General features: G+C 42.4%; 1 protein-coding gene across 3 annotated transcripts in view; it reads left to right on the forward strand.

Annotated features, from left to right (window-relative positions):
- Positions 1 to 25,179, forward strand: part of SETD7 (SET domain containing 7, histone lysine methyltransferase) — a 49,483-nt gene that overhangs the window by 17,543 nt on the left and 6,761 nt on the right. For all 3 annotated transcript variants that reach the window (XM_067736828.1, XM_067736830.1, XM_067736829.1), the window contains exons 4-8: positions 3,292 to 3,493; positions 7,404 to 7,593; positions 13,906 to 13,987; positions 16,217 to 16,334; positions 21,004 to 21,161. In XM_067736828.1, the coding sequence (XP_067592929.1) occupies positions 3,292 to 3,493; positions 7,404 to 7,593; positions 13,906 to 13,987; positions 16,217 to 16,334; positions 21,004 to 21,161 (750 nt within the window). The remainder of the gene's footprint in view (positions 1 to 3,291; positions 3,494 to 7,403; positions 7,594 to 13,905; positions 13,988 to 16,216; positions 16,335 to 21,003; positions 21,162 to 25,179) is intronic.

Genomic DNA, 25,179 nt, shown 5'->3' on the forward strand with positions numbered 1-25,179 from the left:
TTCCTAACTTGCAGACTGTATGCACATACACTTCATATAAAGAATCCTCCCTGCACTTGAGAAATACTCTTAACATCCTTATGTTCCCTCTCAATTTTCTCTTCTCAAAGCAAGATTATCCCAGTTCCACTCTTTCATTTAGGAAATATCACTTGAAGATATGCTGTGTTTATATGTTAGGGAGGAATACATAATGCCTAATTTGTTCCTGTAAAGGGCTTACAATCTATTTAGAGAAATAGGACCCGTAAGCTGATCATGGATAAAGACGTGGCACATCCTGTACTAGTCCATGACTAGGCTTCAGTGACTGTGGTTGCAGAGGTCAAGGTAGACTCTGTGGGAAGTACGGCTCCATATGGAGGATGGGTAGGCTCTGGGGAGGCCAGTGATGAGAACACCTTCCTTCATAACACAGCTCCCAATCCAGTTTCAGCAAGGAAGATTAGAAAGTTATTCCTCCATAGCTACTTCTCAGATATAACCAGATATTAATGATTGAGTTGCTACAAAATAGTGCCATTTTCTCATGGTTGATTTCTTTCTGAAATAGAAAAAGACCAGAGGTTGGAGAATATTCATTCTTTTCCCAAAGTCATTTTTGTTTTGAATTTAAAAAAAGGAAAATGTGACCCGTAACTTTTTTTTCCTGAATGTGTCCTCAGGGATTTTAAAAGTTTGGTTATATATGTTTTAAGGGAAGAGGCAGGGAAAACATAGTATAGGAGCTAAGATACATAGCTGTGTGCTTCGGCCCAGTGAATAAACTAATGTGAGCAGAGGATTCTAGAGCGGGAGTCGGCAAACTTTTTCTGCCTGGGGTGAGATAGTAAATATTGTAGGCTTCTCGGGCCACATTCGGCCTCTGTTGCAACTATTCAACTCTGCTGTTGTCATATGAAAGCAGCCACAGAGGATACGGAAAGGAATGTTCATGGCTGTGTTCCAGTAAAACTGTATTTACAAAAACAGGCAGCTGGCCATGGTTTGCCAGCCTCCTCTGGAGGAAAAAGTTAGAAAGAAAGGTGGTGCCTTTAACACCAGACTAAGAAGCTTTTATTTCCTTTGAAATAAAAGGATTTCAAAGCCTTATCATTTTTTTATTGCCCTGGAGACCCCAGTTCATGTGATAACATGCCCCCTTTTTGTTATCAGATTCCATCCAAGCTACCAAAAAAATGTACTAAGGAAGCTAAGCTGTTTCCTCAGGCAGGGGCTGGAAAACAATGCAGTAAGTTTTGCTCTCCAGTACCTAAGAATTTGCATTTGGGAATCTTAACGTTCGTTGAGCTACGGGAAAGAGCAGTTTGTTCTTAGGATTATGATACTAATAAGGGAAGGTTCTGCTCTGAGGGAGGGCGGGACAAACTACAGGACATGACCTGGGGGAAATATGTGCAAACCCACATGACTGGTTAACTGATTCGTGAGACCCATGCCTTGTAGATTTCATCATAAACCTAAGAAACATTGGCAGACTAGTCTGTCAGGGGATAATTCTGCCCAAACATACACAGTAACATTTTGAATGCTGCTGAGAATTCAAAGTCAATAGGGTCACCAGGTTTAGCAAATAAAAATCCAGGGCACCCAGTTAAAATGGTTCAGATAAACAACGAAAAATATTTTAGTAAAACTATATCCAGTTCAATATTTGGGACATACTTATGCTAAAAAATTATTTGTTGTTTATCTGAAATTCAGACTTAACTGAGCATATTCTGTTTTATCTGGCAATCCCCAAACTGAAGATAGATGATTAAATAGTTTTTTGCCCTGTCTATTGCATCATTATGTCAGTTGATTAGTAATCCTTCACCAAGGTTCTTTTTTTTCATGGCAGGAGTCTAATGACAGCCGAATCTCCTTAATGCTGACCTCACTGACATAGAATTTTGATTATTGATGCAAGGGCTGTGCTAAAGTGCACCTTTTTCTCTTCGTGAATTTACTAGGCCTGTTTATCATTGATAGTACAAACAAAACTGAAAGAGAACGATTTATCTCCTTGGGAGACTACAAATGGTATAATTACAATGTAATCAGAGGCTATCGTTATTTAGACTGTGCTTTTCATTTAATAATTACAGATCATTCTGTCATTCATTAGAACAAGACAGCACTTTTCCAGGCAGACTCAGGTGCAGCCACCTCGGTCCCCATGGCCCCCTTTGGGTCCCACCTGTCCCCAGTACCTGTCTCCTGGTTCTGTGTTTGTCTTGTTCATCATGCTTTCTAGATCCTCACACGACGCTCACTACTTGAAGGCACCCTGTAAATGTCTGTTAGTTGAATTAATGAATGAGTGTTATCTGCACATGTTAAAATAATCAAACTGTCTTTGTTGCTAAACATCTTACTTTTTAATTGTAAAAAATAATTTGAGCTGGTCTTTCCCCTCATTCCAGATTCCAGTTCATGAAGGGAATTTTTGGATAAAGTTAGTTTCATTGCATAATGGCCTTTGCGAGGCTGACACTGAAAACATGTATTGAAATTCCAGACGTGTTTTATGAGGAGAGAAAAAGGTTCTTGTAAAATCACCCTGAGCACCCTTGTGAGCTTTCTTCTGTTCTAGGACGACGGGTCTCAAACTTTATCAGGCTGCTAATGATAGTAGCAAGGTTGAGCGGGCCATCTTCCTTACTTGCCCCTATTTCCCATGATCGCACGCACACACGAGTAAATCCCCATATATCTTCCAAAGAGATGGATGGGGATACTTTTGATTGGATACCAGTTATGGTTGTCACCGATAAATAATGCATTAATGGCTTAAGACAGATAAGCAGACATCTACACGTTCTAAACCACATTTGTATTACTAGAGACCACTATATACAAGCCATCTGAAAGACCCTTGAGAACTCCCAGTGAATTCTGGAACTCTTGAGGGAAATTAAGCATGAGTGGTTTATGTGTGGAAAGGGTGGTTTATGTGTGGAAAGGGTAACACCAGAATTTCTATTGCCCGGTATTGGTTGGCATCTAGCCTTGGAAACATACTTAGATGAGGCTTGTTCTTTTCCACCTGTGGCTTCTTTCTTCTGTATTTCCTCCAGTAGAGAGATTGGATTAATAGGAACCAGGAGATTAGGAATTAAATCTCCCTTTCAGTATCTAATCCTACCCATATCTTGGGAGTATTTTTCCTAGCAATCTCGGAGAATTCAGGAGGATGTACTGAATACAGGCCAGCATTGGAACAGAGCTGGGCGTGGTGTGATCCTTTCTTTTAAGAGAGTTGAGTCACTGTCTGACTGTTCTCTTTTGTCCTCCCTTCTCTCACAGCACCCTGGAGGGATATTATGTGGATGATGCCCTGCAGGGCCAGGGAGTTTACACTTATGAGGATGGAGGAGTTCTCCAGGGCACATATGTAGACGGAGAGCTGAATGGACCTGCCCAGGAGTACGACACAGATGGACGACTGATCTTCAAGGGACAATATAAAGATAACATTCGGCATGGAGTGTGCTGGATATATTACCCAGTAAGCCTCACGACTGTTCATTTTGCTGGAAAGTAACGAGTTTTAAGACAATGCTTCGAGTCTTCCCAATGAATAACAAAATGTATTCTCTATCTTAGGAAATGTGAGGCTGTGAAACTTGAGAGTCGGTAGCTGAAGCCAACAGCTTAGGGGGATATCCTCTCACAGTTTCACTATTGACTTCGATTGTTGTGCTCCGATCTACTATGAATTTCTCCTCAGGGTGGCTTTGGAAAGGAATGATTAGTCATGATGAAAACAAACTGGGACAAACTGGTTTGATTGTACCACTAATAAAGACAAAAATATATTGCTTTTTAAAAATATTCCTTTGGGATATAGAAAGAGATGGTGGAATGTCTCGTTGTTGCAATTAATGTTATTCTTTCTCATATGTAAGAACTAATCCAGCAATTTCCCATCTTTTTGGACTTACTACACTATTGTTACTTGATTTTACAATCCTACTCCCTGCTTTCTGGTTTATCTTGCTTAAATCAAGGTGATTAAAATTAACTTGCCTCTGAGTATTCGATAACATTTTATGATCTTTCTGGAGCTGACTAGAGCAAAAAAATGTGGCAAAACCCATGGCTGGGAATTAATGCTGTAATTTTTGTTTGCATTTCAAATACATCATCTGTTTGTAGTGAATTTCCAGAAAATGTTTCAGAAAATAAACCTGAGGAAATATTTTATTTTGTCCAGAGCTTAAGTCAAAATACGTTTTTTTCTTAGTCTTAACCATATCCTCTTTTGATTTAAAAGTATTAATAAAAACATGTATAACAAGAAGAGTAGTCCCAGCTAAATCTATTTACACGTTATTGTTCCTAAAAAGTAAGTTATACTCTAGGCATAAGAAAAAATATTGTAAAACATTCTTTAAAATAATTACGAAAGCATTTACACATTCTCTTGGTAGGATCTGCAATAGCTCACAAGTCCTTTCAGTTACAGAGGGAGAAGAGATGGAGGTACTTACAAGTTAGGAAGCCTGAAACTTTCGTTGCTTCATCAGTAGGCAGGATAAGCTTCCTGCTGCCCAGTGCTGGGGAGCTGCCGATATGACAGTGAATCTTGAAGCCTGGGAACGTGGAATTCCTCATGAGGGTGGGTCTAGGAAAGAGGTCACGGATTACCAGATTCTCCCACTACCTGTCATTTTACTTGTGACTATGATCAGTTTAAGTCCCTAGAGGAGATCAACGATGAACTGAGGTGAATGGATCCGATTGGCTCAATGTAGTTGCATTTTGAAACCTAGAATGTGCAGCTGCATTTTAGCCTTCAGCCTTAATCACTGTCTTTTAAAGCACCGAGAGAAGACTCTGCCTTAGGAAGGAAGAAGCACTAGGGAGTCACAAGCTTTAAAAATCAACTTGGTTGATAACACTTTGTATATAGTATCTGTTGGCATTTGGGGTCGGGGCTGGGGGAGGCTGGTAATCACACCCCACTGCTCTGCTCTCTGGACTGGGAATCAATTAAGAAATAGACGTAGGTGTCAGGGATCAGGATGTTGGTTTCATTATGGTGGAGTTGGACTGGAGATGTGGCCTGGGCTTCTACTCCTGCCCCTCTGAACTAAACGGATGGGCCAGCTGCCCACAGAGCAGCTAGAAAGCTGCAGGTTTCCCTTGAGGAGTAGGGCTGCTTGGGGGAGCTTCCCCAGGGAGAGGAGAGGACCGAGAGGGGAGCAGGTGCAGCCTGTGGGCACTGTCAGTTCCCAGGACAGGTGAGCGAAAGTGCAGAACACATGAGAGCAGCAGCCTTATGCCGTTAACCCCTACCCAGTAGAATTGGGTGTCAGTGGGTGTCAGATCCTGCCTTCTCACTAACCAAGTGAACGATTTCTCCTCCCATGAGGGGGAGCCACTGAGCAGAGGAGAAAAAGGAGCAGTTTCTTCCCCAGCACCCCTGACACAGCCAACAAAGAAGTGTTTGTGACATGAAGTCAAAGCAGGAACAAGGGGAGGCAAAAATAATGATCCTCCCTACAGGATTTGTAAGCTCACTCTAAGGACAGTTTATTTCTTTCAAAATTTGACCTTAAAACAGTGATGAAAGTTTTTAATTAAAAACTCATAACTCCAGGCTTCCCTGGTGGCGCAGTGGTTGGGAGTCCGCCTGCTGACGCAGGGGATGCGGGTTCGTGCCCCGGTCTGGGAAGATCCCACATGCCGTGGAGCGGCTGGGCCCGTGAGCCATGGCCGCTGAGCCTGCGCGTCCGGAGCCTGTGCTCCGCAACGGGAGAGGCCACAACAGTGAGAGGCCCGCGTACTGCAAAAAAAGAAAAACAACTCCTAACTCCTTTTGGAAAAAAAAGAAGAATCTCTGCTTTATCATTCTAGACAAATAAAATCATTTGCCCCCCAAACTGGAAGTTTAAAGCACATAAGGGGGAAGAAAAACGTGAGACCCTAGAAAGACAGAATCCTGTTCTGAAGAAATAATCATGTTGATGGCTTATATTAGTTACGGCATATAAGAAGCATAAATACACCATTCAGCTCAGTCACTGAAAGCCTGAAGGCAGATCTTGCAAAAAGTATCATCCCCGTACGGGCTGGGTTATTAAGAATTAACTCGGGAAGGAGAAAGAGCAATAATACGTCGCTAATGCACTTTCTATCCATGAAAAATGCTTCCAAGTATTTTTGTTTCTATGGAAGTGCTGTGATTCATTTTTTAATTGATAACCTTTTTTCTCCAAAGAGCAATTGGACTATGATGAACTGTAGAAATCCTGTACCTGGTGGTATTTCTTCCTGCTGTCTCTCTGTAAACAGCATTTGGAATCACTTGAAAGTCGTCCCACGTCACTGACTTTGAGTAGCTGCTTCTAGAACTTTTCAGTTGGGGGAATATCGAAGCTTTTAGAAGATGTCATGGGCTTACTAGTCTTGTGTCAGACCCACGAAGGCCTTAGATTTTCAGCTATACCATAAGGACCTTCTGGATGGGGAAAAAAAAAAAAAAAGGGAAACATCTCTTGCACCCTAGATTAGATTTTTTTAAAATTATTTATTGGTTTAATATCCCAATTCAGTTTTAAAAATATTTATATCATCTACTGTATCCCTAGCACTGGTACCAGGATGCAGAATTCTCTGATAGCCTCTGCCCTAAAGCATTTAATGACCCTTTGGAATGAAGCAAATGACAGTTAAAGAGGAAGCACAGCTGACTTCTCTCCTGGAAGGAGGGAGAAGGGAGAAGTAAATAAAGACGAGTGGGAAGAAAGAAGTGATGGGGAAGGGCGTAGAATTTAGTTGATCGTTTATCACTTTTCCTTCTAACTCCAAAAAAAGTGATGGAATAGAATTCTCAGAAAGGCAGTGTCCACAAGTCCTTTTGTTTATCCCTTAGAAAGTGCGGATGCCTCTCATTACTCATGTATACTGAACTAATTCTTAAGTACCTTTGAACTAAAGATTTTCTTACTAGACCAGAAATCCAGAATTCAATATTTGAGAAGTGAAATCATAGGAATAGTAAGACTGTCCTGCTACCTCATCACATTTGATATTGCCCCAGAGTAACCCTTAGTTACATTTCCTTTCGATGATTGTAACTTACATCACAAATACAACATGTTTGTTTCTTAGATAACAAACCAAGTTAGAGTATCAGTAGCTTGTCCAAGGATCATAAAGCACAGCTCCGTCTTTGACTCTCTAAATCAGGCTATATGCCCCCTGTGCATATAACTTATAGGGGACTGGATGGGGAGGAGAGAGCTGCCTCATGCTTTTCACGCTCATGTGAAAAGCTCTGCGTTCTGAGACTGTTATGATCCATGTTAGTGCTGTTAACAATGGCAGTGCACAAGGGAAATGTCTTGAACTCATGTCATATAGATAAATACTATATATAATATTTTCTGGTTTTGGGTTTCTCCCATCAGGATGGAGGCAGCCTTGTAGGAGAAGTAAATGAAGATGGAGAGATGACTGGAGAAAAGATAGCATATGTGTACCCTGATGAGAGGACTGCCCTGTATGGAAAATTCATTGATGGAGAGATGATAGAAGGGAAACTGGCTACTCTTCTGTCCACTGAAGAAGGAAGGCCTCACTTTGAACTGATGCCTGGAAGTAAGTTGAATCTGCTTCAGACGGGTTGCTCTAATTCCAAAAATGGGTTGTTGAGGCTTAAGAGAAGTTAATTTCTTTGTCTAGTCTGGTGTATTAGCTTGGCTGCATAACAGATACCTCAGCATCTCAGTGGTTTACAACAGCAAACACAGGTCTGCTAAGCAACTGTACTCGACTGGTCCAGGTGGGGCGTGGCCAGGCCAGGCTGGACCTGAGGCTTCTAGTCAGCTCTGAGTCTGTTCTATGTCTTAATTTTGGGCCCAATCTAAAGGGACAGTGGTGGCCTGGGTCAGTTTTCTCAGGTGGTCACAGGAAGCCAGAGCATGAGCAGACACCTATGATGCCTCTTAAAGCCTCAGCTTGGAACTGACACAAAGTCCCTTTCACCCACTTCTCATTGGTCAAAGCAAGTCACATGGCCAAGGCGGACATCAGTGAGACAGGGTAATATACACCGTGCACTTTAGTGGCACATGCTAAAAAAGTCATCTGACGAGGGCATAGCTGTATAATTCTAACGCACAGAAGGAGTGAAGAAATGACAGAAGTAATTTAATCAGTTTTAAATATTATATCTCAGGGAAAAAAACTGTTTAATGATTTAACTGATAAAGAATCAAATTAGGTAGATCTCCAAGTTGGGACAGATTATAATGCTGATTCAGCCTGAGCTTTGACTGGGAAGGATAAATGTACATTGGCACCTGGGCCCTCTTCAAAGTCTAGCATCTTCTTGGAGGACATATTCCATACATGAATGATCCTATTGGAATCAATGTTAGAAAAAATCCTATTTCTTTTTAGAAGTACAGGATGGCACACCAAACTTTTTTTCTGAGTATAAAATTATTTCTTGTAGAAAATCTGGAAGATATACAAAGAAAAACATCAAGATTTTGTATTTGCAGTGGCACAATATTAAGAAAGCTAAATCGGTCTGATTCCTTGAAATATGCATATATGTATTTCCAATCCAAGTTAAGGTATAAGGAGAATAAAGTAGAAAAGATAATACAGGGACTTCCCTGGTGGTCTAGTGGTTAAGACTCCACACTGTCAATGCAGGGGGCCTGGTCAATCCCTGGTCCGGGAACTAGATCCCACATGCCGCCACTAGAGATCCCGAGCGCCGCAACTAAAGATCCTGAGTGCCTCAACTAAAGATCCTGCATGCCGCAACTAAGACCTGGTGCAGCCAAATAAATAAATAAATATTTTTTTAAAAAAAGAAAAGATAATATATATAGGCATTGATAGGCCTAAATAATATTTAGCTGTTTGGATTGGAAGGAGATTCTCCAAAGGGTGGTAGTCCAAAAATAGGAAGCCTAGCACTTTACATTTAGGTCCAACTTGGGTTGTTATAAATGTCTCTGGTTTTGTTTTTTTAAGTTAAAAATTGAGGCATTTTAAATGCAATATGGGATTCTGGATTGGATCCTGGAACAGAAAAAGGACATTCGTGGAAAAACTGGTGAAATCTGAATAAAGTCTGGAGTTCAGTCAATACTAACGCAGCTATGTTGGTTTCTTAATTTGGACAAGTGTACCATGTAACACAAGAAATTAACATTAGGAGAAGCAGTGAGGGGCATTGGGAACTCTACTATGTTTGCAACTTTTCTGTAAATTTAAAATCATTCCAAAATGAAGGGTTTTTTAAGTTGTAACAGTAATCTTTGAACTTCAAACTCTAATATCTGCACTCTTCACATCCATTCCAAAAGGAGACAGTGTTATAAGGTTTAGAAATGAAGAGACTCCAGCTAGAGGAGGATCCCACTTGGTGATGCAGATTTTAAAAGTGGCAGCATTTGGAAGTGGCAGCATTTTTAGTGGCAAGAGTCTTGGGCTTAAGAGTCACCTCGTTTGAGTCTCAGTGCCAACATTTACTGTATTATGGTTTGGGGCAGGTTAGTTATCCTTTCAGAACCCGTTTTTTCATTATAAAATACAGATAGTGGCACCTACCATAAAGCCCCCATCAGGAAAGTTACTGTGGTTATTACATTCTTCTTAGTATAAGTACGAAACACATTTTGGGAAGTGAGAGGGGAATGATGATTTTTCTTAGAACTCCTGGTTGCAAATAACAAACACCCTCTTCAAACTAACTTAAGGCCAAAAAAAGGAGGGGGGTGGATTTATTGGCAAGATTCTAGCAGGTCCCAGTTCTTTTAAGGATAGGTTGAACAATTTGGGTCTCAAAAGGGTCAGGAACCATAGCTGCTCTGGGTGACTGGGAGGCACCGGGCGCATTCTTTACTCTGTGTTCTGCTCCTTTTGTTTCTCTCTCCTTCCTCTTCCAGTTACAGTGATTGAACCACTGACTGGCTGACAGATGAGGGCTTTCGGGTCATGTGGCCTCTGGTCCAGTGGTTGAGGGAGGGGAAGAGGAAAACAGAAATCGAGTATCTCACCTAAAATCCTCCTACAACCTCCTTCTCCTTTTTCTCTGTGCTTTTGGATCCACAAACTGCTTCTCCGTCTCCACTTACTTCTTGTTGAGTTTCTCCTTGTGCCTCTGCCTGGAATTTCTTTTCTCCTCATCTCTTTGCTTCTTTCCATAGGAATTCCATTCCCTGGCCAATGTCTTTTCCATCTTTTTTTTTTTTTTTCTTCTTAAACACAGTTATCAGCATCACCTGGATGTTTCTTAGAAATGCAGGCTGTCAGGCCCACTTTGGGACTATTAAATCAGAATTCCCATGTTTTTAAATTTGATTTAAAAAAATTTTTTTATTGGAGGATAGTTGATTTACAACGTTGTGTTAGTTTCAGGTGTACAGCAAAGTGTATCAGTTATACATATACATATATCTACTCTTTTTTAGATTCTTTTCCCATATAGGCCATTACAGAGGACTGAGTAGAGTTCCCTGTGCTATACAGTAGGCCCTTATTAGTTTTTATTTTTTTGGCTGCGTAACTTGTGGGATCTTAGTTCCCCGACCAGGGATTGAACCTGGGCCCTAGCAGTGAAAGTGAGGAGTCCCAACCACTGGACCGCCAGGGAAGTCCCTGCCTATTCTATCTTTACAGCTTGGCTCACCTCTTAGAAGTAACATTTGTCAAGTGAATGGATGAATTCTAGTCACAGGTCATAGTACCAACGATAGGGGAAAGGAGGAAAAGGAAAGGGTGCCTTCTGTTTTCCTGGAGCACAGGCCTGTCTAAGGGAGTAGAGGGAGGGACGGTATGCGTTGAAGAAGATGCATCCTTGAGGGCAGGAAGAGATGCGACTCCCACTGGTATCTGCACAGCCCCTAACACAGTGCTTTACGTGTGGTTGGCACTTAGTACATTCGTGAGGAAAGTATTAGTCTAAGGAAGGGAGATGGGAATTCACAGGAGAATTTCTGCACAATAGAATGTGTATTCCACAGAAATGTTTGGTTTGAAAGTGTTTTTTTCTTCTTTTTTGAACTAACTTCCTTTAATGGGCTGTGTGCTGGTCCGGATGCATTCCTCAGCCTTTCCCTGCCCTGCTTTACTGCATGGGGCTTCTGCCCCTTGCAGGCTGCATTCCCCAGGCTCTTGTGCCTGGGGCTTCTGTCTGGCTTTGGCCACAGGCTGGGAACACGGAGACGGACAGGAGCAGGGAGAAGCCCTCTCTGTGTCCAGCAGAGTCCCCAGCAGTGGCCTGTCTCCTGATTCCATCTCCCAGCAGGACGGTCCCCCACGGGTCCAGCTTCCCTGGACTCCCCCAGCTCTAGAGCTCCAGGAATGCCTCTGCCTCTGTCCCTGTGGCTCAGGGTTTTGGCCTCCTGCTCTTGCCAGTTTCTGGGCTCTTCACTGCCCTGTTTGGCTTCCCAGCTCTTCCAGCCTCTGTGTAACCAATTCCCTGTATTAAATTCTCTCTCTCTGAAATACTCAAATGGTCTGTTTCCTGGTTAGACACCGAGTGATCTGGATTGTTTTCTGACTTTTACTTTGAGACATTAATTTGGGTTTTATTTATTTATTTATTGTAGTTTTGGCTGCGTTGGGTCTTCGTTGCTGTGCATGGGCTTTCTCTAGTTGCAGTGAGCGGGGGCCACTCTTTGTTGCGCTGCGCGGGCTTCTCATTGCAGTGGCTTCTCTGTTGCGGAGAACGGGCTCCAGGAGCGTGGACTTCAGTAGTTGTTGCATGCAGGCTCAGTAGTTGTGGCTCGTGGGCCCTAGAGCGCAGGCTCAGTAGTTGTGGCGCACGGACTTAGTTGCTCCGCATCATGTGGGATCTTCCCGGACCAGGGCTCGAACCCCTGTCCCCTGCATTGGCAGGCGGATTCTTAACCACTGTGCCACCAGGGAAGCCCATTAATTTGGGTTTTGATTGTATAAAAAAAGGAAACAGAAAGAGGACCTGGTAGCCATTGGTGACCACTTAGGAATTGCTTAGTGGAATAATTTGTGATGCCTTAGTACCTAAAATAATTGACTTTGCTGGAGTAAGCCCTCCAGTTCCAAAACTTGTTTCTTTACTTATTAGCCTTTGGAACACCGTATATCTTCCTTGTGCTCTGGGAGGATGCTCTGAAGCTAATTCTTTGCAGAGAACGAACATTAATTCTAGGACGGTTGTGTACCTTCGTTTCTGGAATAAATTACTAATTGGCTTCTGAACCACTTTAATAGAAATAAGATGACTTTGTTAATGCTTTATCAAAAGCAGTCTGTTCTCCTTAATTCTGCTGAGGCTGAATTTATTTTTAGTGAAGGAGACAATTGCCAAGGGTGGGTGGTTGGAGTCTATAGACTGTGTCTAGTATCAAGAAAACCACAAGAAAAATTTAAAACTATTATCCAATCTGATCTGACCAGAGAGATCTCCAATTTTCATGACAAAGCTTTTTCTTGATTAAAAATTGTAATTAAACAAGCAGCTTTTAAACCATATGAATAAAGAAAATTCAAAAGCAAAAATGGGATTTTAAAAGATACTTCTGATGGCTGTTTATTAAGACCTGAGAACGAAACTCCAGAACAAACCTAAAAACTATCCATTTATGTCTTGCACAGCAATCTGTAATGACTGGTGTAAACCTGCCTATAGGAAGCATGTTACCTAGCCAGTCAGCTACTATCTCATTCTATCACATATTTTTTTTTACACAATATTCCCTTGGCATTGAACTTTTTTTAATTTAATTTAATTTTATTTTTTAATTTTTGTCTGCTTTGGGTCTTCGTTGCTGTGCGTGAGCTTTCTCTAGTTACGGCGAGCGGGGGCTACTCTTCGTTGCAGTGCTCAGGCTTCTCATTGCAGTGGCTTCTCGTTGCAGAGCACGGGCTCTAGGCACACGGGCTTCACTAGTTGCAGCACGCAGTCTCAGCAGTTGTGGTGCATGGGCTTCGTTGCTTCATGCCATGTGGAATCTTCCCGGACCAGGGATCGAACCCATGTCCCCTGCATTGGCAGGCGGGTTCTTAACCACTGCGCCACCAAGGAAGTCCCTCTATCACATATTTTAATTAGAACTAATATTACCACATGTTACCGTTCCCATCTACTAAGCATCCAATCGCTGTATTCAGTAATAACCTAAAAATATCTTTTAGCGACTCAATTCGACATCACAAAGTTCAACAAACAAAACAGCAGATTTTAATCCCCTCGTATGAAAATATTTGACGTTATGGCAATATTTGTTATACTTATGATTCTCCAATCATAAGTGATCTTAGAGGTGTAACATCAGTTGTACCAAATGGTGTGGGTGATGCTTACATGTAGAGCACCCAGGTAATTCCAGATATTTGTAGAATGAAAGACAGAAAGTAAATTATGCTGTATAACATGATATCCATCTTCATTATTATATTCTTGAATAAAGTGAAAGCATTTCAGGAGTAATATAAAAAAAGTATTTCTTTAGATTAACTTTTTCCTGATTATCTGTATGTATTTTTTCCACTTGGATATTCAGGAAAAGAAATAAAACCCATATGTGTACCTTTTACTACGTAACAAAATGAGGAGTTGGGGTTTATCTATTCACAATCGTAAATTCTCTTAAATATAATGGATGTTATTTTAATCACCAAGAGATTCATGTGAATATGATGGAGAATGAAGCTAAGAAATTTATTATGTTTGCACACTCAGCATAAGTAAACTTTTCTTTTCCCCTAACCCGTGCCAGTAAACTTTCTTATCATAAAAACCTATTATCATTTTAGAAAACTATCCATTTATATTGAAGAATTTCATTCTAGTTGGCCTGACTTGAATAACACTTTTCATTATTTAACTCTTTCTGGTCCTGTGGATAGAGAGAACGCTCTTCCCTAACTCTGGGCCTTGTACTGAGATTTTTGTTTGCTTTTTAGGTTCGGTGTACCACTTTGATAAGTCAACTTCATCTTGCATTTCTACCAATGCCCTTCTTCCAGATCCGTATGAATCAGAGAGGTAATTTTTTCCATGTGGTTTAAACAGCACCATTTATGTGAGATTAAATAACCCTTGTGGTAGGAATTATTGGCCCTCTGCTAAGGCCGAGTTCTTGAGCAGAAAAAAATAGTCATATATTCCGAGGAAGAGTGTTTTTATTGTCATATAGAATCTGTCCCTGTAAGGAAGTTTTTCCACCCATAAAGCACAGAACAGCTTGTGTGTCAGTCCCAGAATGAAGCTTCTACAAAGACAGCAGTTGGGCCAGGCAGCCAGCTATGCCCTGCTCAAGTGTCCCCTTTCTTGGGGCTCTGGTGCCACAGTTTGTGCCTTAGCCCCTGCTGGCCCCTAGGGAGCATTTCACACTCTTGAAAGCTCTAGCTGAGGCAGGGACCAAATGCCTCCTTTTCTACTTAGCCCAGCTGAGGGGGTCTGGAATGTGAGATAATTTCTTTATTCACTAAGGGAAGACAGGAGTGAAACAAAGAAAATGCAAGAAGCATAAAAACATTCCAGCTTATAAATTACAAGTTTCTGATTCTCTAAGATCCCTCCCAGAGTGTCAAGCCCTGTTCCATTTCATACCCTAGCTAAACTCTAAGCTCCTGGTATGGTTTTCTCTGGTCCCCTGCCTGGGGTTCTTATTCCCCAGCGACTGGCCTGTTTGTGGGTAAGAGTGCCATCTGCAGTTGGCTTTCTCTTGGCCTCACTCTGTAAGCGTGGCTTCTATTCAGTTTCTGTCCCGTCCCCATCGGAGAAAAGGCCTCTTCCCTGGTTTAACTGACATGGCTGACACCACAATGTCACAATGAATGAATGGCCTCTTTCTTGACACGAGGCTCTGGCCTGTTTGCAGGGAGAAAGGTTTGGTCTCTTGTTAGCCCCCAAAACACAACAGTACCATAACCGTATGCATCAGTCATTTTTTGTTACTGTCATTGTGATGATGCCACATAACAATACCCTCAGACTCTCGGTGATTTATGAAAGCAAACATTTTCTTTTACGCTCATGCTTCTGTAGATTGGCTGACATTCAGCCACTTTTGACTGGGCTCAACTCGGCTCAGCTGGACTAGGCTACACTCCAGGTTTCAAGTTGGGTTCCAGTCTGTCTCACATGCCTTCATTCCAAGACTCAGGCTAAGGGAGCAACAGCCCCCCGGGGCATCTTCTTCTTGTGGAGATGAATGGAAACTCAAGGAAGCTGGCAGAAACTTGCCATGCTTCTTAATATCCGAGACCTAGCTTTGCAGTCACTTCTGCCTAGTTGCAAAGCAGATCATATGGCCAAGACCAAAGTCAGTCAGGCAGGGATGTATCCTCAGCCCAAGCTGAAGGGCAGTCATGCGGCCAAGCAGCAGGACGTATAATTCTGTCCCAGGGAGAGAGTCAAGAGGTAAAAGCAATAATTCAGCCTTCCAGCCCATCAAATAAGCAGGAGATCTACATAACAAAAATCCCAGATGACCAGTTCCACCAGAGTCATTACATCACAGGGGCCAGAAGAACTGAAATCCTGTGGACAGGGCATGTACTTACTTACTAAATCCAGTTCCGTAATCATGAGTGCTGTTTTCTTATAAACCAGTGGTGGGCAAACTTGTCCTATAAAGGGCCATGTGGTCAGTATTTTAGGCTTTGTGCGTCTCTACTGCAACTACTTAAGTCTACCTTTGTAATGCTAAAGCAGTCATAGATAATATTGAACAGATAGGTGTGGCTGTGTCCCAATAAAACTTCATTTACAAAAATGGACACAGCCAGATTCGGTCCTTGAGCTGATCTGCTATAAACTCCTTTGTTGGGAAGTGCTTATTGGATATATTTTATTATGTAAAAGATTCATCTTGGGGCCCCATTAAAACAGTCTTTCCCTCCTATTTGGCACTGAGAAACTTAGGTATAGCTTTAATTAGCTTTGGGAAATGTTTGCCTTGTCTAGGAAGACAGTGGAAATTGTCATTAATTAAAACAGACAAATTTTTAAAAACCTTCTATCAAGCACTGAGTTACCTTGTGAATATATACTAATAATCCCTTTATTAGAGAGCAGTGAGAGAAATAAGTAACAGTTCTCCAGTTTCTAATGCCAAAATATGTGGTTTCACTGTTTCTTACTTCCTCATTGGATTATTATGAACTGACATTTTGTATCCCGTAGCTATAAGACTATTTTGGTGGTTGAGGTAAGGGATGACATATCAAACTAAAAAAAAATCATTATTTGCCCCTTTTTTCTGTTTAGGGTTTATGTTGCGGAATCTCTCATTTCCAGTGCTGGAGAAGGACTGTTTTCAAAGGTAGCAGTGGGACCCAATACTGTTATGTCTTTTTATAATGGAGTCCGAATTACACACCAAGAGGTGAGCGGGGTAGAAGTGGAAAATCAGCATGATTGGTTAAAGGGTTTTGTTTCAAGCACCCTTATTAATTTTCTCATTAGTCCTTTTACTTTAATATTCACTAGGAATATAAAGGAGCAAAAAGCTAGGGTTTTTTGTAAAATGCTTGGATATTGTCTTATAGCCAGCCTCAGACTGCTTTAGCAAAGACACCATAGATTATGTAGCTTATGAACAACAGAAATTGATTTCTCACAGTTCTGGAGGCTGGGAAGTCCAAGATCGAGGTGCCGACAGATTCAGTGTCTGGTGAGAGCCTGCTTCCTGGTTCATAGATGTCCCTCTTTTTGCTGTAACTTCATATGGCAGGAGGGATGAGGGAGCTCTCTGGGGCCTCTTTTATAAGACACTAATCCCATTCATGAGGGCTCTGCCTGCTGTCGTGACCTAAACACCTCCCAAAGACCCCACCTCCGGATACCCTGACATTGGGGATGAGATTTCAACATATGCTTGGAGGGGGGACATCAACATTCAGTCTATAGCAGATATTTTCCTCTTATTTTCTTTTTAATTGTTGTGAAATCAAGTCCATTCATCTTTTTTTTTTTAATATATTTTAATTTATTTATTTGGCCACACTGCACGGCATGTGGGATCTTAGTTCCCCGACCAGGGATTGAATCCGCACCCCCTGCAGTGGAAATGCAGAGTCTTAACCACTGGACCACCAGGGATGTCCCAATTTTCCTCTTTATTTTGAGCCTTAATATGATTTTTTTTTTCTTTTTTTTACATTCCACAGCTATTTTATAGAGAGTGGGCTGGTACCATCAGGGAGACAGTAATTGCTTTGTATTGGACTACACCCAGTATCTGAAAAATTGAGATCCAACCGGACTCTGTCAATAATTAATTTATGACCTTGGGTGGGGTGCTTTACAGGAAGGGCCCCTACTTCTGTCTGTGCAAAAGCCATACAGTAGCCTCCATCTTACCTGGAAGGGTTCTATTTCCAAAAAAAATTAAAAGTTGAAGAGTTGAATCACCTCTTGCCTTGAAGACACAATCTTTGATACACTTCTCAGATTTCATATATGTTTTTTTGTTTTTGTTTCTTTACTTCACAACTAGCTTCCTTAAGTGTCTGCTTAAGGGTGAAAGCTTGATGCTTTGAGCACAGCTAGGGCTCTGTCCATCCTGGTCTCACTTGTGTGAAGTTGGGTGGGACTTAAGCCGGTCACTCACATCCCACCTTCACGTCTTCATTTTTCTTTTGTTCCTATGGAATGATAAAAAGCAAAAGGCTGAGAAATAATCAAGTCACGGTACATTCAAAGCAGCCGCCCAGACAAAGATGTCAGTGCAGAAACCGAGCTGTGATCTGCCTCGCAGTGTCCCCTTGTGATGGTCAATCCAGAAAGTCCAAGAAATTCAGCCTGTGGACGGTGGCGCGGGATACTGATACATAATTTATTCAAATGTTTTACATCTAAGGAAACTGAAGCCAAGAGGGGTTAAGCAATTTGCCTAAGGTCACAAATATAGTAACTGGCAGAATTCAAGCAAGGTTTCTAACAGCAGAATCTGGCTCTGTGCTGAAACTCACTATATAAATGAATGAGGATGCCTCCTTGCCTTCATGAAGTTTAGATGAGAAAAATACACAACTAGTGGCAACATAAGGAAGATGGTCCTGAGTGTCATATATCAAATCACATAACAGGTCTGGAATATTAAGATCCACGAAGATTTTTTCACTTTCATCACTGCTGTATCCCCTGCACCTAGAACAGTGCCTAGCATATGGTAGGTGCTCAGTCAGTATCTGTTGAATGAATATCAGATACAAATAAAAGCATAATTGTAGCTTACAGACAGGAGAGATGGTATACCTCTGAGTGTCAACAGTTTTTGAATGAAAGTGTGATCCTGTTAGTTCTGAAACGCTGTCCTTGCTGGCATGCACAGATGCTGGGGCCTGTTGGTCAGGACTGGTTGGGAGAAGGGATGCCTGCTGCTTGCACAGCGGATAGTGCGTCCTGCTGTGGGTGAGAAAGCACACTGGTTGTCCGTGACTCTGCTGGTCACACCGATTGCCCATCTGCAGCAAAGGTGTAGGACTTTTCTGGCGCTCAGTTTTGCATTCCTTAGGTTTCCGGTTCTGTTTGATGTTCTTACTTTCATTTTTCTTTGGCTTCATCCTTCTCTCTGTAGAGGTTCAAGGGATTTGAGGGCTGATTAAAGAAAAAGACCACAAGAGGCAGCAGCACACAACAAGCTTTATAGATATGGGATGGTGATTGGGCAGGGCTGCATGAGACGGGGTGTCCTCCCAGCATGAGGCCGTTCAGAGGTTTATGGCACAGGGGCCAAGGTCCAGAGGGGAGCAGGGCAACGGAACTCCTGGGAAAAAGAAGGACCGGAGAGGGGGTTGACATGTCTAGGTGATGTGTAGCCTGGGAGGGGTCTCTGGGCCAAAGGACTCCAAAGGACAGCTACAGTCTGGCGTCTTTATGGTCCTGGGTTTATCTATCTGCTCCTAGCAGATGTGGGGTGAGGTTTTGTGGATGAAGCAAACTCTGAATGGCTAAAACTCTGCTCTGTTTGGGCTATTTAAAATAACATTGGGGTATGTAAAAATTTAAGGTTGGTGGTGATGGGCTTTTAAGGTAACAGGTCTCAGCCAGTAGTGAAGAAATAAACAACCTAGGGGCCCATACACAGACGCCATCTTTGACTCGTTGACATAACACTCACCTGCTTTTAATTCAAGACATCTGGTGATAAATGTAAGGCCCGACACTATGAAACTCTTAGAGGAAAACAGGCAGAACACCTTATGACATCAATCACAGCAAGATCCTTTTTGACCCACCTCCTAGAGAAATGGAAATAAAAACAAAAATAAACAAATGGGACCTAATGAAACTTAAAAGCTTTTGCACAGCAAAGGAAACCATAAACAAGACGAAAAAACAACCCTCAGAATGGGAGAAAATATTTGCAAATGAAGCAACTGACAAAGGGATTAATCTCCAAAGTTTACAAGCAGCTCATGCAACTCAATATCAAAAAAACAAACAACCTGGGACTTACCTGGTGGCACAGTGGTTAAGAATCTGCCTGCCAATGCAGGGGACATGGATTTGAGTCCTGGTCCGGGAGGGTCCCACATGCCGCAGAGCAACTAAGCCCATGCGCCACAGCTACTGAAGCCTCCGGGCCTAGAGCCCGTGCTCTGCAACAGAGAAGCCACTGCAATGAAAAGCCCGCCCATCACAATGAGGAGTAGCCCCCACTCACGCCGCAACTAGAGAAAGCCCGTGCGCAGCAACGAAGACCCAACACAGCCAAAAATAAATAAATGAATAAATTTATTAAAAACAAAACAAAAAACCCAATCCAAAAATGGGCAGAAGACCTAAATAGACATTTCTCCAAAGAAGATATACAGATCACCAACAAACATATGAAAGGATGCAACATCACTAATCATTAGAGAAATGCAAACCAAAAGTACAATGAGGTATCACTTCACACTGGTCAGAATGGCCATCATCAAAAAATCTACAAACAGTAAATGCTAGAGAGGGTGTGGAGAAAAGGGAACGCTCTTGTACTCTTGGTGCGAATGTAAATTGATACAGCCACTGTGAAGAATAGTATGGAGGTTCCTTAAAAAACTAAAAATAGAACTACCGTATGACCCAGCAATCCCACTACTGGGCCACTATATACCACTGTATACCCTGAGAAAACCATAACTCAAAAAGAGTTATGTATCACAACATTCATTGCAGCTCTATTTACAATAGCCAGGACATGGAGGCAACCTAAGTGTCCATTGACAGATGCATGGATAAAGAAGATGTGGCACATATATACAATGGGATATTACTCAGCCATGAAAAGAAACGAAATTGAGTTATTTGTAGTAAGGTGGATGGACCTAGAGTCTGTCATACAGAGTGAAGTAAGTCAGAAAGAGAAAAACAAATACCATATGCTAACACATACATATGGAATCCAAAAAAAAAAAAAGTTCTGAACAACCTAGGGGCAGGACAGGAGTAAAGATGCAGACGTAGAGAATGGACTTGAGGACACGGGGAGGGGGAAGGGTAAGCTGGGACGAAGTGAGAGAGTGGCATGGACATATATACACTACCAAATGTAAAAAAGATAGCTTGTGGAAGCAGCCGCATAGCACAGGGAGATCAGCTCGGTGCTTTGTGACCACCTAGAGGGGATAGGGAGGGTGGGAGGGAGATGCAAGAGGGAGGAGATATGGGGATATATGCATGTGTATAGCTGATTCACTTTGTTATAAAGCAGAAACTAACACACCATTGTAAAGCAATTATACTCCAATAAAGATGTTAGAAAAAGTAGACATCTGGTTACTTTTTTGTGTCTTTGTAAAGGGACTTTAAATCCTTTTTTTCATATAAGATAGGGGAAAATCAATAAATGCTAAGTTGAGCTGCCCGGCGCTGCCCACATACGCCTTTTGCACCATCAGTGTGCTGGGTTTGCACCATCGAGGTGCAAGGGATGCCTTAGGCTCTTTCCATGTATATGGCACTCAAACCGTGAAGTTTAAGGATAAATGAGTTAATATCTCCGGTGTCCTTTGAGCTCCTGGGAGGAAGGGCCTTTCTAATGTTCGCTTTCTTGTTTTCTGCAGGTTGATAGCAGGGACTGGACTCTTAATGGGAACACCCTCTCCCTCGATGAAGAAACGGTCATTGATGTGCCTGAGCCCTACAACCGTGTATCCAAGTACTGTGCCTCCTTAGGACACAAGGCAAATCACTCCTTCACTCCGAACTGCATCTATGACATGTGAGTAGGATACCAAGCGGCCAGTGACTGGGGCCCCGAGAATGAGGAGGGCACCTCAAAGGTGTCATCCTGCCTCGAGGAAGGTGGCTTCCTCAGAATATTCGAGGGTCCTCTGGCCAGGGGCCTCATGGTTATAACTTGAAACTCAGAAATGGAAAAGTGCTTCGAAGAGTAGAAATGCTGTGGAAATGCTGTACTTAGTGGTTGCTGTTTTAGTGTGGCTTTTTTGTCCTTTAGTTGTCTCATTCTGGAAAAGTAAGGGTAGTGTCCTTTGAAGTAATAGTACAAATTGAAATGACTCTGCACAGTGGAGATTAGGGAATCCTTTTATTATGTGCAAGGAAGGAGAACCCAAAGATCCTAAGCCCTAGGGTGTGAGCTCTCAGTATTGGGAAAAAAACGTGTAAAATCAGAGTCCCTATCATTTAACAATCAAGAGGAATGAAATACTGAACACGTGCTACAACATGGAGGAGACTTGAAGACATGCTAAGTGCAAGAAGCCAGTCATGGGGACTTCCCTGGTGGTCCAGTGGTTAAGACTCCACGCTCCCAATGCAGGGGGCCTGGGTTCGATCCCTGGTGGGGGAACTAGATCCCGCATGCATGCCACAGCTAAGAGCCTGCATGCCACAACTAAAGATCCCGCATGCCGCAACTAAAGATCCCACGTGCCGCAACTAAAGATCCCACATGCTGCCACGAAGATCCCACATGCTGCCACGAAGATCCCGCGTGCTCGCAATGAAGACCCAGTGTAGCCAGAATAAATAAATAAATATTAAAAAAGAAGCCAGTCACAAGAGCTTGTAGTGTATGATTTCCATGTATATGAACAGTCCACTATAGCCGCAGAGACAGAATGCAGATCAGTGGTTGCCTAGAGCTGGGGGCGGGGGTGGGCGGAGTAGAAGTTGATGGCTAATGAGCGTGGAGGTTCCTTTTGAGGCTGATGAAAGCTTCCAAAATTAGTGGTGATGGTTGCACAACTGAAAACCACTGAATTGTACACTTTAAATGGATGAATTTTATGAGACATGAATTATATCTCAACAAAATCATTATTTTAAAAAACCAAATAATCCTACTTCCCCTTCCAACGGTGCATTGAACCTCTTGGAAACCTCCATTGATGAGAACCTTACCATTATCCACAAAGGCGGCTGTCTGGACAAACAAATACATATCATGGAATTAGCTGTTGGGCTCTGATGATTAGAAAGTTCCTTCTGTTGAGCCCTTATGGGTTTCCCTGTAATATCCAGCCCTTGGCCCTAATTACCTCCCTTTTTTTCTTGTGTACAGTGTCAGTCTCTCTTCCACATAGTAGTCCTACAAATATCTTAGTAGTTTTCATGTGCCCTCCGAACCCTCTCTTCCAAAAGGCAAGCATCTCCGACTGTGCCTTAAAGGATACAGCTGAGATTCCATGTTGTTGCTGTCCTTAACTCAGCCTGAGGACAGGCTAGGAGTCTAGGAGTTAGGCAGCTGTGTGCAACCTTTTCTGCTCAGCTGTAGTTTGCTGTCACTTAGTTCTCTAGCTCATTAACATAAGCAGGATCTGATCATGTGCATTTAATCTGTAGGAAAATTGCCAGGATTTGAATATCCCTTCTTGCATCCCTGAGATGGCTTTAAAATTGTTCTGGCACTGACTTGCTCTCCTTGTCAGCCAGTACCAAGTACTGAAGCTACAACTTCTGTTTAAAGGGCGGGTAGAAATGGCAAAGGACATGTGTCATGTGAAATGAAACTGACACTGTTATTAACTCCAAGGCTTTCGCGGCCAGTGTGAATTAGGCCAAAGCATCGTTGCAGGCTGCACGCAGCTGAACAACAACCCTTTAAAGCAGTGGTAACTAAGGATAACAAATGCTACTTAGGCTGCCCCTTAAAACAAATGAGTCGTGTGATTTCATGGCAAGAACATGATTTTTCTCATCAAAAAGAAGAGAGCACAGGAGACAAGAGAAGGAACCATTTGTGCAAAATCAAGTCCCTCCTCAGAGTTTTTTTTTTCCAAGCCCAATGTGAACGATTAGTTATTTGGGGTCATGGGGAGACTAGCTGAATAATAATCAAATATAACATTCAGATACCAATCCATGGCATTCATTTGTTTCTAAAATCATTGGTACTGTTATGCACACTGTAACTTAAACAGAACAGCAGTTCTATAAGCTGTTTTAACTGTACTCTGGTACAGCGTGCCACATGGACAGATAGGCAGGAACTACATTTCTCGCTGTAAATATAGGTTACTTGTCGACAAGGGACCGAAGAGGGTGGCCCAGAGGTTTGGTCTGAGTGCTAATCGTGCAGCCAGTGTTTCCTGAGCACTTCCTCTAGGTCGGTGCTGTGCTAAAGCCTTCTGTGCACATTGTCATTCAATCCTCCCAGTAACTTCGTGGGGCTCCTGGTATTACTGCTGGTCCCAGATCAGTGACAAGAAACGCAGGGCTCGGGCTTCCCTGGTGGAGCAGTGGTTGAGAGTCTGCCTGCCGATTCAGGGAACGCGGGTTCGTGCCTCAGTCTGGGAAGATCCCACGTGCCGCGGAGCGGCTGGGCCCGTGAGCCATGGCCGCTGGGCCTGCGCGTCCGGAGTCTGTGCTCCACAACGGGAGAGGCCACAACAGTGAGAGGCCCGCGTACTGCAAAAAAAAAAAAAAGAAAAGAAAGGAAACGCAGGGCTCTTGTCAAAGTGGAGAAGTGCTCTTAACCATTGTGCCTTAGGGCTGCTTTGAAGAATCAGCACCTGAGATTGAGTTCTGTCTTTTCAGTCTGTCCATTTTCTACTGAGAATAACGATAATGAGCAAGAAAATTAAAGTACAAGAGGACGCTAAGAGAAATCTTAGGCTTCTTGTGTGATTTTTTTCCAGTGTACCAGAAGGTTACCTAGAGCTCCATTTCAGGAGTATTTTTTTTTATTGAAGTATCACTGATTTACAATACTGTGTTAGTTTCAGGTATACAGCAAAGTGATTTGGATATACATATATTCATTTTCAGATGCTTTTCCATTATAGGTTATTACAAGATATTGAATATAGTTCCCTGTGCTATACAGTAGGTCCTTGTTGTTTATCTATTTTATATATAGTAGTGTGTATCTGTTAATCCCATACTCCTAATTTATCCCTCCCCCTCTCCCCGCCTTTCCCCTTTGGTAACCATAAGTTTGTTTTCTATGTCTGCGAGTCTATTTCTGTTTTGTAAATAAATTCATTTGTATCTTTTTTTTTTAAGATTCCACATGTAAGTGATATCATATATTTTTCTTTGTCTGACTGACTTCTCTTAGTATGACAATCTCTAGGTCCATCCATGTTGCTGCAAATGGCATTATTTCATTCTTTTTTATGGCTGAGTAATATTCCATTATAAGGAGTATTATTTTTTAATGAAATATTTTAATTTAGAGACCAAGAGTTGTGATTTTAATAAGGAATTCCCAAATCCCTGATCCAGGGATGTCCTCTGTGCTGGAGCACAGTCTGAGACTCCTGTGCACGTGCGTGCTCTCATATACCCACGTGCCTGCTTACACATGTCACAACTGATAGGAGTCTTCAGTTGTGCCAGGCGCTGCGTGTGGTGCTTTATTTATGTGACCCTATCTTGTCACCACAATGACTCTTGGAGGATAAGGATTACTGGTGTTATCATGATTTGGCAGGTGAGGAAAGTGAGATTCAGAGACACAGAGGCGAGCTTTCCACAAGGACGCAGTAATAATGTGTGGCACCAGGACTCACACCAAAGTCTTCGGGCCCAAATCAAGTGTGCTTTCCAAGAAACAGGACAGCCAAAGGGGGTGGACATAGAGGCCCCCTTGGAGTGAGGCTGTGGCTGTTCCTTTTTACTCCCCACAAAATATGTCCATACACTGCAGACACACTCCTCTCCCACCAAGCACTTGCCATCAAGCCCCATGTACCTCTGACTTCCGGCCTGGAACCTCCTCCTTTGGTGTTTCAATGCCCTTTGTTCAAAATGTAACTATAAATGAATGGATT

The sequence above is a fragment of the Pseudorca crassidens genome, chromosome 4 (genome assembly GCF_039906515.1).
Source record: "Pseudorca crassidens isolate mPseCra1 chromosome 4, mPseCra1.hap1, whole genome shotgun sequence".
NCBI classification, from domain to species: domain Eukaryota; kingdom Metazoa; phylum Chordata; class Mammalia; order Artiodactyla; family Delphinidae; genus Pseudorca; species Pseudorca crassidens.